Source organism: Hakea prostrata, chromosome 4 (genome assembly GCF_041222555.1).
Source record: "Hakea prostrata isolate BN-2017 chromosome 4, UWA_Hpros_2, whole genome shotgun sequence".
Lineage (NCBI taxonomy): Eukaryota > Viridiplantae > Streptophyta > Magnoliopsida > Proteales > Proteaceae > Hakea > Hakea prostrata.
The window spans coordinates 14,323,632-14,338,655 of NC_142603.1; the positions used below are offsets into that span (position 1 = coordinate 14,323,632).

The 15,024-nt window shown below is 37.1% G+C and overlaps 1 protein-coding gene across 2 annotated transcripts; it reads right to left on the bottom strand.

The window, feature by feature from the left end:
• Positions 1 to 134: 134 nt before the first annotated feature.
• On the bottom strand, positions 135 to 10,730 carry APC10 (anaphase promoting complex 10). Of its 2 annotated transcripts, none has more exons than XM_089152425.1 (8): positions 10,327 to 10,730; positions 8,277 to 8,412; positions 7,406 to 7,764; positions 7,180 to 7,240; positions 6,970 to 7,062; positions 6,693 to 6,763; positions 486 to 590; positions 135 to 404 (listed from the first exon to the last, which is right to left on the bottom strand). In XM_089152425.1, exons 3-8 carry the CDS (start codon positions 7,585 to 7,587, stop codon positions 335 to 337), a joined length of 582 nt encoding a protein of 193 aa, XP_089008551.1. In that variant the 5' UTR covers positions 7,588 to 7,764; positions 8,277 to 8,412; positions 10,327 to 10,730; the 3' UTR covers positions 135 to 334. The 2 variants fall into 2 exon arrangements, with proteins under 2 accessions (XP_089008551.1, XP_089008553.1); XM_089152427.1 differs by having other exon boundaries at positions 7,406 to 7,767.
• Between the last annotated feature and the right edge of the window lie 4,294 nt (positions 10,731 to 15,024).

Here is a 15,024-nt window from a genome sequence, read left to right on the forward strand (position 1 = left end):
TATAACCTCATGATACCCACTCAAGTCAAAGACAAGACAGCATAATAATTGTGTTGATGTAAGCATAATATGCAAAAGCAACAGATTATATGAAATGGAGCAACAGAACATGCATTTCCATAAAATGTAGTTATTGGTCTCTTAAGTAAATGAACTATTAATAGCACAAGATGGTTTGGCTGAAAAACATGGGACCATAATATTTCAGCAGGCATATGATCCCCATCACAAACACGGGGAATATATAATATGGAGAACCAATATATTTAGTAGAAACGTTTGGCTACTTGTTCCTCTACCAGCTAATCTCTGCAAGCAAATGATCCCATAATTCTCATCTCACACATGAATATGTAATAAACTCCCTTGAAGTGAACTGAAAGGGTTGGTGAGGAATAGGGTTCCTGTCAACGAACATACAAGAACCAGGTTAATTAAATAAGATTGCTATGAATCAACAAGAAAATTAATAGATCAGTACATACAGGCGGGGCCCATAAACTTTAATCTGGCGAACATGAGTATCCCTGCCATTAAGGTGATTGGATAACACAGCAATTTGCAGCATGAAGGTGTTAATGAATGCTTCTCTGCAACACAAAATGGATACATAACTGAATTATCACTTAAGGTTTCTTGGAAATATACATAAACGTAAAGAGGTTTGAATTATGGAAACTATTCAACCAACTCAAAAAAAAAAAAAGGATGATGTTGTGGGTTATTTTTAAAAAATTGGGTTGGGGGGGGGGGGGTTTTTTTTTGTGTGGGGAGGGGGGGGGGGGGGGGGGGGGGGGGGGGGGGGGGGGGGGGGTGGGGGGGGGGGGGGGGTGGTGGGGGGGGGGGGGGGGGGGGGGGGGCCCCTTAAAAAAAAAAAAAAAAAAAAATAATAAAATACACATAACAAAGAGGGGGGGGGGGGGCTGCTTCTTCCCTGCCGCGCTGTGGGGGGGGGGGGGGGGGGGGGGGGGGGGGGGGGCGGGCCCGCGGGGGGGGGGGGGAAAGTTTTTTTAGGGGGGTAAGGGGGGGGGGGGGAACGCAAAAAAAAAAATTAAAAAAAAAAAAAAGAGGGTTTTGTTGTTTATTTAAACCGAACAAGGGGGTGGGGGGGGGCGGGCTTCTTCCGCCCCGCCTTGGGGGGGGGGGGGGGGGGGGGGGGGGGCGCGCGGGGGCCCCCCCGGCGGCTGGGGGGGAAGCTTCTTGTTGGATTCTATTAGGAGTCTAATAAGAGTTTGTATAGGAATTAAATTAGAGTTTGCATTCATGTAAACTTCTATTCCTTGTAATAGTCTACTTTCCACTTTATTATAAATAAAGGGCTTGAGATCATGGATCAATAAGCCATTCTGCCAAACATTGTATTTCAACATGGCATCAGAGCCTAAATTCGATTTGGGAAGCGACCTACCTTCTTCTTCTTCTGATTTTTTTTCAAACCCATTGCCAATCTTCAGTTCTAGGCAGTTTTTCAGTACCATCTTGGTCGCCAACTGAAACAGAAAAAAAAAAAAAAAAGAAAGAAGAAGACGATTCTGTTCCGTCTCGATTCAATGAATAAGAACAGAAAACAGAGGAAAGAAGAAGAGAAGAAGAAATCAGCAACTTCCGCTGCTTCTGCAACAACTTCGGCTTCAGCTCTTGCAATTTTTTCTGTCTGATTCTTCATCTGAAGCCTGCGATTCTGAAGCTTGGTTAGTCATCTGAAACCTTCGATTGGGGTTCTGCTATTAAGGTTCTTCGACTGGGGCTGTTCTCCTTAAGCCTGTGAAAGACCATGACGGATCTGTTATGGTTTGAATTTGATTTTTGAATTCAAGTTTTTTAATTCAATTTTTGAATTTAAGTTTTGAATTCAAGTTTTGAGGGTTATTTTGGTAAATTTGCTTTACAGGGGAATTCAAGTTTTTGAATTCAATTTTTGAATTTAAGTTTTGGATTCAAGTTTTGAATTCCAGTTTTGAGTTATTTTGGTAAATTTGCTTTACAGGGACTTATATGTAAATTTGTATAAGTTCTGAGATTTATTTGCAAATTCTGTTTTTTCAAGGACATATTTGTCATTACTGGAAAAAAAAAAAAAAAAAAAAAAAAGGAAGAAGAAAGAAAGAAAAAAAAAGAGGTAGATCTGTTTGGGTTGTTTGGCTATTGCATTCTGCGACATTTCTGTTACTTCGAAAGGGTGAAAACTGAAGAATTGCAGATAATTTTGTCAACATGACAACTATTGATGATACTATTGCTCCCACTGATCCGAATATTTTTCCACTTTTCATTCTCTTTCGGTAAGATTTGACGGCACAAATTACTTGATCTGGTCTCGATCTGCTTACCTGACTATTCTTTGGAAGAGGACTAGTTGGATACATTACGGGCACTACTATCAAACCCACTACCGCAGGTGTTTTACAGGATAAATGGATATCAAACGACTCTCTTATTATGTCATTCCTTTTGAATTCCATGCATCCAAATATTGCCCGAGGTTACCTATTACTTGATACTGCAGCCCAAATCTAGAAGGCTACTACTGAAACATATAAACAGTTGGGGAATGATGCACGGGTTTATGAGCTACGAAAGAAGCTTCATGAGACTACCCAAAAGGAACTAACTGTGGCCCACTATTATGCTGAGTTGCGATCTCTTTGGCAAGAGTTGGATCATTATGGGCATTATCACCCCACTAATCCAGATGATGTGGCCCCATATAAGAAGTACATTGATAAGATTCGAGTATATGACTTCTTGGCAGGTTTGAACGTAGAGTACGATCAGATCAGAGTGCAAGTCTTAAGTCGTTCTCCCTTTCCTACACTAGAACAGTCTTATGCTCTTGTTCAGTGTGAGGAAAGTCGTCGATTAGTCATGCTTCATACTCCTATTATGGAGAAATCAGCTTTACAGTCTGTTCGCACTAAATCTGATCCGGCTAAGGAGATTGTCAAGTGTGAGCACTGTCACAAACCATATCATACCAAGGAAAATTGTTGGAAACTGCATGGGAAGCCTGCTGATTTTGAGCAAAAACGAGCACAAAGACAGGGAAAACAAGAGGGCTAATCTTTCTGAAACAGTTTCCACCACACCCTCTGCAGACGTTGGTTTTTTGCAGGAGGAGTTTGCTACTCTGCGACGTATTATGCAGTCTTCTACTGCCGGTACAGCCTCAACCACTGCTTCCTCTACTACCCCTACCAACTCCTACCTAGCTACTTCAGGATCTGGGGAAGGAGATTGGTCGTGGTAAATGGACTTTATTTGCTCGAGCCAATTGGAGGATCTACTTCTGCTTTGACTACATCTTCTAAACCAGTCCATTCGGTAATATCAGACCTTCATTAGAGGCACCGTAGGCTCGGTCAACCCCCTTTCAAATTTTGTCATTTTCTCTAGATTTGTTTTCCTGATATTTTATCTTACCATTACAATTTCTTCCTTTCCAAGTTTCCCCATTGGAATTTCCTTTGTTATTATCTTCCCACGTGTAACGCTACACGTGAGGGGGAGATTGAAGATGTCTACAATTCAAAGCCTTTCATGTAGACTTCCTTATGTAGAATTTGATCTTTGTTACCTTTGAAAGTTTGTCCCTTACCTTCGCAATCTTCCACTTTGGAGATCTAACATTGCTATAGAGCTATCTTTTTGATGCGTCAGAACTTGATCTCTGTTAACCCTGGAGATTTGCCCCTTAACTTGACATCTTCCCTTCGGAGATCTAACCTTGCAAAAGACTTGTCGTTTGACCTTTGCAGAACTTGATCTCTATTACCTTTGGAGATTGTCACTTATCTTGACAAATTTTCCCCTACCTTTGGAGATTGTCCCTTGGCAAACTTTCCCTTTAAAGGATCTAACATTACTACAAATCAAAACTTTCACTTTGGCTATTTTTCCCTAGCTATTGTTACCCCAAAAATATATTTTCCCTCAGATTTGTGCAGAAATTTAGTCTTCTCAACATTTGAAGATTCTACTTCTTTACTTGGGCGTTCTTCCTTGGAGACATAAAGTTGCAGTAAAGATGAGGACAAATCAAATGGAAGTCTGTAAGGCAGACGTAATCTATAAGTTTGAAGATCAAATTGCTGATGTTTACCTAAGAAGATGTTTTATACTTTTTTGGTCAAGTTGGACATGTGTGATATCCATGCCTCAACTTGAGGGGGAGTGTTGGATTCTATTAGGAGTCTAATAAGAGTTTGTATAGGAATTAAATTAGAGTTTGCATTCATGTAAACTTCTATTCCTTGTAATAGTCTACTTTCCACTTTATTATAAATAAAGGGCTTGAGATCATGGATCAATAAGCCATTCTGCCAAACATTGTATTTCAACACTTCTTTTAGTGAGTAAGAGGACCGCATGAAACCAGTGCCTGAAGGCTCATTGGAGCAGGAATGCATGGAGGGAATGGAACTTGTGAAGTGTGGGATGTGGGAGCTGCCGTAGCATTGCAAATGAATTCCAAAGAAAGGAGAGATGGAGTTACTAGAACTTGTGTAAACAAACACCCCCCCTGCCGAGGTTGGTGAAGCTTTCAGCCACACTGGAGGCGGAATGATGCTTCGGCTGGTTGATCACCAGGAGAGGGCAATCATTGGGTTCACCCTTGCCCACCCTATTCCAACTATAAAAGCCAAGTCAATTTAGTTGGTAAAGCAGTTAACTTCTACTCAGTTTCCTGGAAAATGATTATATTCTCGATACTTGATACCAAACCTTATCCCCTCAACTCTTGTGAAGATTTTTCCCTGCCATTCTAATACATCGTTAAGTTTTTACCAGCCATTTTCTTTCTAGTGCCAAGACATCTAAATATTGTCTTGTGTTTCCAATTATCTCTCAGCTCGAAAGCAAAGAATTTATTGGCTGAAACCATCTGTCACATTATCTAGCCCACCAAACCTTTATGTCCTAGACTCGCAACTCATCTCATAGCATTCACTCAAATAACCAACTCCAAGGCATTTTTATGTGCCTTGACATTTACTAATTGGGCAAGATATCCGGCATCCAAGAACAAGCTGGCACCTCACTCGAATTCTGTGACAGATCTCTTTGCTTCATGGCTCCAAGAAATTCACAGCATCTATGAGGACTGTTTTTCCTCTGAACCTTCCACATTACTGTTTATGGAAAGAGAGCACCATGGAAAGCTGTCAATTGCTTCATTTTTGGCATCAAAGTTACTCTTCACCATTCTAATATCCAATTACTACCAAGCAACAACCAACAGGTATCACTGACACCAGCCAACTACGAGAACATGACCTGTGAAGTTAATTCCGGCGTGTTTACCAGCAGGCTAATGCTGCAGCAGATCTCCTACAGAAACTACGTGATCAATCCTTTGAGTTACTTGTCTTTGATGAAATTTCATATTCTCTTTCTGTGTATCACCATCATTTGATGGGCATTTATCCATCTTACAGAAGTTGTTGAGCCCACCCCTTTATCCCCACACCCAAAAGTTCTCATTTTCACTTAGTTTAACATAATTTATTTATTTGGTGAAAGCATCCAACTGAAAAGCTCAATCCATTAAGTGAAGAAGCCCTCATAACTCATCCAAAGCCTCACGTTTACTGTGTGTGGGATTATTCCCCTCATGTGTTGCCCTTTCTGGTCAGCAATACATGTGGCATATGTGGTCCCTCTTATGAGTTGCCACAGACAGATGTATCATTAATGTTGTGGGCTTGATCGCATTGATAGCATGCCGAAGTATCCTACCTAAAAGTTTTAACATATTACATAGAGAGGCCCAACTTGCATATGAAGTCATCCAAGGTCTCAGAGTGAGTTGATGTGAGATTATTCTCACAAATTGCCCAGTGTGCTCCTAGAATTCATGTTATCTTTTTGGTCTGGATTGCTCCAGAAGCACAAGTACAGTTCAAGGTCTATTACGAAAAATTGTAACAGCAGAACAAGGATCAAAGATAATGCCAAAGCAACATCAACCAAATGGGGGAAGTAGGTGGAATTTTCTTTCCACAACATATTATCTCTCATTGAGGTAAACCCTCTTAAGATTTTCAATTTAGAGAGCCATACAGCATTCAAGATTTATGAAAGGGATAACACTCATGAAAACAACAAAACAGGATAAACATCTACAAACCAAGAGTGACGTTGAGAAACATATAGAAGCTGAAGAATTGATTTGCAATTGTGAGGTAAGAGAGAGAAGGGTGGGCGGGGAAGAAGAGATCCCCCAACCAATTAAAGGAGAAATAAGTGACTTGAATCAACCATCTTCAATGAGTCAGGGACAGTTGTAAACATTATCAAATAGAGAAGATCACAGCCACAAATTGTGTGAAAGGAAAGAACTTTTCTCTGAATAAACTGGACCTGATATCTGTATCACTCAATGCATGAGTAACAATGACAACCAAGCCCTAGAGCATGTAGATTAGCCTCTCATAAGACTTCTCCAACCACAATTTCTAGTAGCACTCAAGAAATAACGCGGATATATATAATTAAGGGGAAAAAATTGTGACAATAAGTTAATATCCCCGAATTCTACCAGTAAACTGACATAAGCAATAATTCTGAAGGTGAACAACTAAATACAAAGCCAAAGTAGCATGTTGGGTGCTTAAAAGAGCAAATATATCTCAATAGGCTTGCAGTTAAACAACACAGGCATGTTGTATTTACAAAGATAGTACCATACTTACCGAGGATCACTGCCAGATAAGGATATGTATACCCAACCGATTGGCTTAACAAGCTCCACAGTTTTTATCTCCTGAAAATTATTACGTTGAAAGGCATCATCAAAGAACCGGACGAGCACGCTGAGTATTGGTTACATATAAATAAATTAAAAGAGAAAGAAGAGAGGAAAGAAGAAAAAGAAGACAACTATGAAGGAATCAGAAAGGACAAATCACTGTAAAGTCCATTCATCACAAAAAATAATGCAGTAATTAATCACCAGAAGAAGCCAACTACCTTCAGGTTGTGAAACCCATCACCAGCCCGAATGCATATTTTGCTGGGTGTGTAGCTCTCATCAAGCTTGAAATCCACATACAGGACCACTAGCTGAAACAATAGCATCCAACCAATTTGTCATTCAATATTTAGATATTATCAATCAATCACAAAAAAATAATAATAATAAATTGAATTGAAAGAGAAAAGTGGTTTGGGGATGCATACTTGCAACTTCACTTTTTTCTGAAACTGAATATTCACTAAATGAGGCTGGGCACCATCTGATCTGGAAGGAAGGGTAAAAGAGGGAGAACGAGAAAACCCAATTAGTAATATCATCATGACAAGAAAACTAAGATGATCCGCGACGACGACGACGACCTCCACCCCCAAAAAAAAAAAAAAAAAAAAAAAAAAAGAAAGAACCAGAGAGGGTAGTAGAGAACGCAACTGCCAGTAGGAATCAAGGTTATCGTCACGGATGCACTGGACGCCATTGCCGGGCTTGCAGGAGCTGACGCTCCAAGCGGCCTTCTTAGCCATCTCGCGGAGGTCATCGTCCACAACCAGCTGGTGGTTCCCCCCTATAAGCTTCCCCTCCTCCTCTCCCTCCGACGACTCCGCCGTGGCCATTCTACTTTGAGTTTCTCCTTCTTATCCTAACCTAATTTGTTACAATCAAAAGCATAATCTTTTGTAGTAGTTCCAGAAGATTAGATGACAAAGGGAATTGAGGAATATTAGTTCCAGAAGATAGCAGATCACACCAAGCAGATTTTTCTGGTACGAACTGGTTGAGTCTTCGCTGGCCTGCTAAGTAATCGTATGAGGAATGTTAGAAACGGAGCCAGAAAGCAGGAAAGTTGGCACAGAATCGTTGCCGTAATCTTGTATGGTTGGACACAGATGGGCACGTTTCTTTGGCCCAATTTGGCACAGAATCTTGTATGGTATATACGACTTATGTGCCAAAATGGGCACATTTTTTTAATAAAATATTTAAAAAGATAAATATAAAATAATTAAAAATACGTAAATATGCTTGTTCAATTCATACACAGGTGCTCACATAAAATCAGTGTGGTTAGATCCTAATTTATCACTTTTTTTTTAAACCCTAGTTCATCATTGAATCAAAAGAACCTTGGTGGATTTGAACCACCATCTCTTGAAACATGCTCATGTTCCAAGTGTTCTACCAATTGAGCTAAAGATCCACAAAAGAACATGAAAAAATTAAGTTAATTCTAGCAACATCAACTTAATTAACTTAATTAAGTTAATCAAAGAACATGGAGATGGGCACAACTCGCAGCTTGTACCTTATAGTAGCAGTTAAGAAGAACCCAGTCAATGTCTATAAACCCTGAGAACGATTGGCGTACTCCTGAACCAATGCACCAAATAGAGAGGGCCTTTCTAGCAGCCGAGATGGCTTGTCAAACTCTTTTGCAAGTCCTGTCCAAGCAAACAATTGTCAGCAAGTTTTTAAGCCCCTGGTTGATGAATAATGATGCAGTTTCATGACCATGGCATCAATAAGCAGAATTTATTAAACCAGAAATGCATTCCGAGGTACTCAACAATCAACATAGTGGTTACATCATCCAAGGGTTGCAAGTAATCTTCGAAGAAAAGTAGGAAAATTAACAAAGAAAAACACAGTAATGATGACAATGTAGCAACTAGCATCACCCTTTAGAGTAACTATGAAATGTTACTGCCAATATTCTAGACAAGTGTAACATGTAATCAAGTATAATGCCTGCAAATAGGAAAACAGAATTATCTCTCTAGTCCAACAAGAACGCCTGCAAATGTAAACCAAATAAATAGAGACAACAAAATCAAACTACAGTTCGGATCCATATGAAGGGAATCAAAATCCTTTATTAGACTACCGTATGGAACTTAATATTTTTGGTAGTTTCCTGCAACTTTCTGAATTTTAAAAATACAAAGGAATAGATTCTAACAGGGAGGTTAATATAATACAGAAGAAATTGCTGATATTCAGGAGAATAGGATGACACGAGGAATAAAGAAACAGCCATATGCAAAACAAACCGGTGTTACCAGGGCCTATAAAATATCCCCAAAAACCTTGGTCTTGTTGTAAGATTGGTATACAAAAATCCATAAGACTGTTTTCCATCATGTCCCACTCAGGTCTAAAAAGATTCCAAAAGCACAGGAAGCAATCAGACTGACCACATTGCAAATCAGAAAAATAAAAGAGTTACCCACAGGATCCTAACCAAATATATGACACACAAGGAGAAATCCTCTAATCAATCACTTATCAGGAAACCAATTAACTGCATTGTGTTGGCTGTCACAAATAAGGCAACATACAATGAGAAGAAACAACATACTATGTGAATGTAAAACAACAGCCAAAGAAAAGGACAATGGGTGGGGGTGTTTGAAAATTAGGGAAAAAGAAAAAAGAGTCAAATTATAAAATCAGAGCTTTTCTAGTTCACCTAATCAATTCATATAGACCCAAAAAATTCTTATCTAAGCTAATCCAACACATAACACCAAAGATAAAATAAAACAACGATGACACAAGATACAACATGATTCACATACCAATACAATAACTCATGGATCAGCTCGAAAGAGATAACATCAAGGGCCTATTTTCAAGTATCCTATATGATCAGAACTTCAGGAACCATATGCTTCAAAAGAGAAAAAAAATGACTTTTGACTTATGAGTGAAACTTCAAACACTAAAGCTGCTTTGAGGACTACAGATCACATGGGGTTCCAATCCATTAATCTAAAATCAAAACGAGATGATTAATCAAGTATTGCAACCCGGTTTTCAGATTCTATTTTAAGGTTTTATTGTTAGATTTATGTTCTGAATAAATCAGCAGATGAAATTATCATGGAGATCAAAAAAACATAATCATTGTATCTAATACTTTCAACCAGGTATGAAGCTGTACAAAATTTCAATCATCTATCTATTTACCTTTTCAAAATTTTCTATTGCAGAAAAACAGAGAGGAAGAGAATAGAAAGAAAAGGAGAAAATGCTGCTGCAAGGAGAAGAAGAATCTGCTGCTGCTACCTACGTTTTAAGGAGAAGAAGAATCTGCTGCTGCTACCTACGTTTTATGGAGAAGAAAAATATGACGGTTCTGCATGCATTTAAAAAATAAAAAAGTGCAGCAATAGCTTGCATTCAAGAAAGGAAAAGGAGGAATCCTTGTTAAAAAGTTGAAAGGGGGGCAACACGAATTTAGCAAACAGAAAAATAAGAAAGAATCTGGTTTTGCTATTCAGAACAACTATGTGCAAAAAAAATAACTATGAACAGTTGCAGAGATAGGGCAACCACCGATAACCTCCACTCACATTCAACGAAGATGAAGAAAGGTTGCAGACGGCTTCGGTTGAAGAGAGGTCAGTTGCAGAGACAGGGATCCGAGTGACACAAGAGGGCTTCGGCTTGCAGAGATGAGAGAGTTGCAGAGACAGGGATCCAAACACTTGTGTTTAATCGGTTGCAGAGACACTTCCCCACGATCGGTTGCACAGACGCTTCCAAACAGAGAGAGGGGCTGCAGAGATGCTTCCAAACACGATCGGTTGGAGAGACTCGTTTCGGAGTCGAGAGATTGAGAGAGTTGGGAGAGATGAGAGAGACGAGAGAGAGACGAGAGAGAGTTGTGAGACTTGGGAGAGTTGTGAGAGATGAGGGAGACGAGAGAGATACGAGAGTCAGAACTAACGCGAGAGATGACCGTTGCAGACGTCGATTGCAGAGAGACCAGAGAGTGATTGCAGATATGCTTTAGGTATCGATGAAATTACATCGATAACCCTAAGTACCGTCAACGAACCCTTTGTGCCCCCGCATTTTTATAAAGAATTGCTTTTGGCTTAAGAAGTTTCAATTTGAAGCTTCTCTGGGACAAGGAAAAAGTGTGCCCATTGCCTGGTTCGGCACACATTTGTTGAACCAGCACAGAAAATTTGAACCGGTTTATCATACAAAATTCTGGTCACTTCTGTGCCAAAACGGGCAAATGGCACAGAATAAGTGTGCCAGAATCATTACTATACAACCCAGACTGGTTTGTATAAAAATGAAAAATCTTCCCTCTTATTTCTTACTTCGACTTCTTCCTATTTATAGAATTTATTTTCTATCCAGCTCTCATCCGGACGGTCAAGTGTCTATCTCCAGGTCGAGGTTGGTTTTCAATGTAATACCGACTTCACATTATACTTAGGCTTTTTTTAGTATCAATTCTCATTCTCTATTATGCTTATTTAAAAGAAATAAGTAAAAGAGTTCATTATTAGTCAAGAATAAAAATTTGTTTGGTAACTTTTGTTGAGAATAAATTATGGAATGAAAAATAAGTTTGGTATGTCAAAAAAAAATTGTTAGAAAATTATAATTAAAATTGTTAAAAAAAGAAGAAGAAAGAAGCTGTTATAAAATAAAGAGAAAATATATTAGATACAAAGAAGAAAAACAAGATGAGTTCAATCAGAAGTAATTCATTCAGTTGAGTGCATTACATATTTATAGTAGAAGGAGCATCTACTCTGATATGGAAATACAATATATGATTCTTGCACACAATAAGATATTTTTGATATGGAAAAATAGATTGCCGCCCAAGATAGAAGGTGCATAGAATGGGAATATTGACTGCCAATATTGTGTAATGAGATGGTTGTGATCTTCACCAATATTGCATCCTGGGGTAATTGAGATATTCAATTGGAAGTACAATCTCTTTGGGGTAATGGACATCCATAATAAATATTATTTATAACACTCCCCCTTGGATGTCCATCAATAGATAATGTACCTCATTAAAACCTTACTAAGAAAAACCCTGTGGGAAAAAAATCTTAGTGAAGGAAAAAGAGTATACATATCTAAATAATACGTATTGGTAGCTGCCTCATTAAAAACCTTACCAGGAAAACCCAGTGGGACAAAACCTTGGTTAAGGGAAAAAGAGTGCAAAGACGTATTTTACTTCCCCTGATGATAACATCATTGAGTATCTTTGAATACGTACATTCCATTATCATATATCAACTTCTCAACATTTGAAGTAGGCAACGCGTCAATAAATAAACCTGTCAAGTTATCACTTGAACGAATTCAATGAACATATATTTCACCATTTCATTGAAGATCAAGAGTGAAGAAGAATTTCGGTGAAATATGCTTCGTTTTATCTTCTTTGATATATCATCCCTTCAATTGAGCTTTGCATGCAGCATAATCTTCATATAATATTGTTGAAATTCCTTTTTCTAGTAGAAGACTGCATGCTTCATGAAGGTGTTGTATCATTGATCTTAACCAAATATAAAATAGCTAACATTCACTTGAAAATAAATAGCATGTTTGAGATCTAGTTTTATGTAGATCTGATAAATATCCTGCATCTGCAAAACTAGTAAGTTGATATCCACATTCATAAAATAATATCATGTCGATAATTTCTCAAATATACTGAAATATATGTTTTATAACATTTCAATGTGTTCGTATTGGAAAATAAATAAATCTTGTTCATACACTTATAGAAAATGCTACATTCGATTGTGTATTATCAGCAAGATACATTAATGCCTCAATAGCACTAAGATATGGTATTTCAAGACCAAGAAATTCTCCACTGTTTTCTTGGGGTCGAAATGAATCTTTCTTTATATTAAGCGATCTCACAACCATTGGGGTACTCAATGGATGTATTTTATCTAGATAAAATCTCTTCAAAATATTCTTTATATAAGTTGATTAATGAACGAATATTTCATTCGTCAAATGCTCAATTTACAAATCAAGACAAAACATTGTCTTTTCAAGATTTTCATTTCAACTTTCTTAAAATAATCTACTGCTTTTGGAAACTCTTCAGGAGTTTCGATGATATTTAAATCATCATCATATATACTTACTAAAATTAGATCCATATCCTTTAATAAAGGCACAATAATAAATTGGATCATTTTTATGCTTTTCATTTAGTAAATATCCACTAAAGAGATTACCATATATGCCTTGATAATCTTTGAAGCCTTATTAAACAAACTTCCTAGGAATTTTTATATGCTTCAGTCATTTTGAATCCTTCAGGGATTTTCATATATATTTCACACTCGCGTGAGCCATATAAATAGGCTGTAATAATATCCATTAGACGCATGTCAAAATTTTCATATACTGGCCAGTTAATAAGATATTTGAAGGTGATTGCATCCACCACAAGAGAACATGTTTCTTGATTTATATTCATCAACAAATTTATATTCAAGATCCTCGTCTTGTTGCATTATTTTAACAAAAACATTATATGCAAAAATTGTTGTCGACAACTTTATATTTTCGGTTCCATCTTTTTCCTGCAATGACATAACTAATCGAGATCTCTTCATTATTTTCAGGTACCTGAACCTCTTCTGAGGTTTTATAGAAAGTTATGTCTTCAGGATCTTCATAATCAATTGTCTCCATTTTATGACCATCTTGATCATTTGCTTCTTTCTTTTTCTAGAATTTTATCCTTGGAACCGATTGATCTTCCACCTTTAAAATGTGGTTTAATTTCAATTGCACTGATAGATTGTCCTGCTGGGACATCAATTCTAATTGGAGCATTTACAACTGGAATATGAGATTTAGTAACTCTTAGCAAGTCAACAAATCGCGCTTGATTTATAATATTTATTGCATTATCCTTTGAACTTCAAGTTCACAGTACTCAGTGCGAGGATCTAATGAGATAATGATAATGCATACAATTAATCTCTTTTTCCAACTGTTTATTCTCTCCCCCTCATGTTGGAAAAACTAATTCATCAAGATAATACTTAGCAAGTATTGCATTAAATAAATCTCCTATCCTTAGCAATATATTGAATTATATAAGGAGATTTATATCCAACATATATTCCCAACTTTAGTTTGGGACTCATCTTTGTGCTCTGTGGTGGAGCAATTGGAACGTAAGCCGTACATCCAAAAATTTTAAGATGAGAAATATTTGGCTTCTGACCATAAGCCAATTGTAATAGGGAGAATTTATGACAATATTTTGGCCTGATGCGTACAAATGATTATTTGTTCTCATAAACAATGGTTTAGCAATTAATTGGAGACAATTAATAAATAATTTTACCAAATCATTTTGGATATAAACATGAGTAACAGGCTATTCAACTGTGATCTCAGTTGTTATACAATAATCATAAAGCCTGAGATGTAAATTCACCAGCATTATCAAGACAAACTGTCTTTATCTTATAATTCATAAATTATGCTCTTAATCTCATTATTTGAGCAAACAATCTCGCAAACACCAAATTGCGAGTTCATAATGAACATACATGTGACCACTTTATAGATGCATCTATTAAAATCATATATTATCTGAATGGTCCACATGATGGGTGAATGGGCCCATACATTTCACCCTCTATACGTTTCAAAAACGTAGAATGTTCAATCTCAACTTTAGCTGGTGAATATTTAATAATAAATATTTCTTGAGAACAAATAATACAAGAAAATTCACTTAATTGAAGAATCTTCTGGTTCTTCAATGGATGACAATTGAATTTTCAATAATTTTTCGCATCATACTTGATCCGGTATGGTCCAACCGGATTATTATTTGATTTACCCAAGCATGTGTTTCAACCATGCGATATTCGTGTAGTATAAATTGGGAGAAATATCTAATAACTTTGTAAAGATATTTACTTATACCATTATTTGTAGTCTCAATCTGATAATAATTTTGGCAAATAGCTTTGAAACTTAATAAGTTTCTTTGAGACTTACTACAAAATAATGAATTATTTATAACTAATTTTATCTCCTAGATAATAATAGATTAGTTCTTCCGGAGCTTCCAATCAATGTTGTACTACCGAATTTATATGAACATTGGCTTCCGCATTATCAAATAAGAAAAATATGTATATTTTTCTTTCAGTATAATATGCGTCACAGCATATAAGAGAATATTTACATTCTTCATCAAAATGAAACAAAATATATTAAAAGATATATAG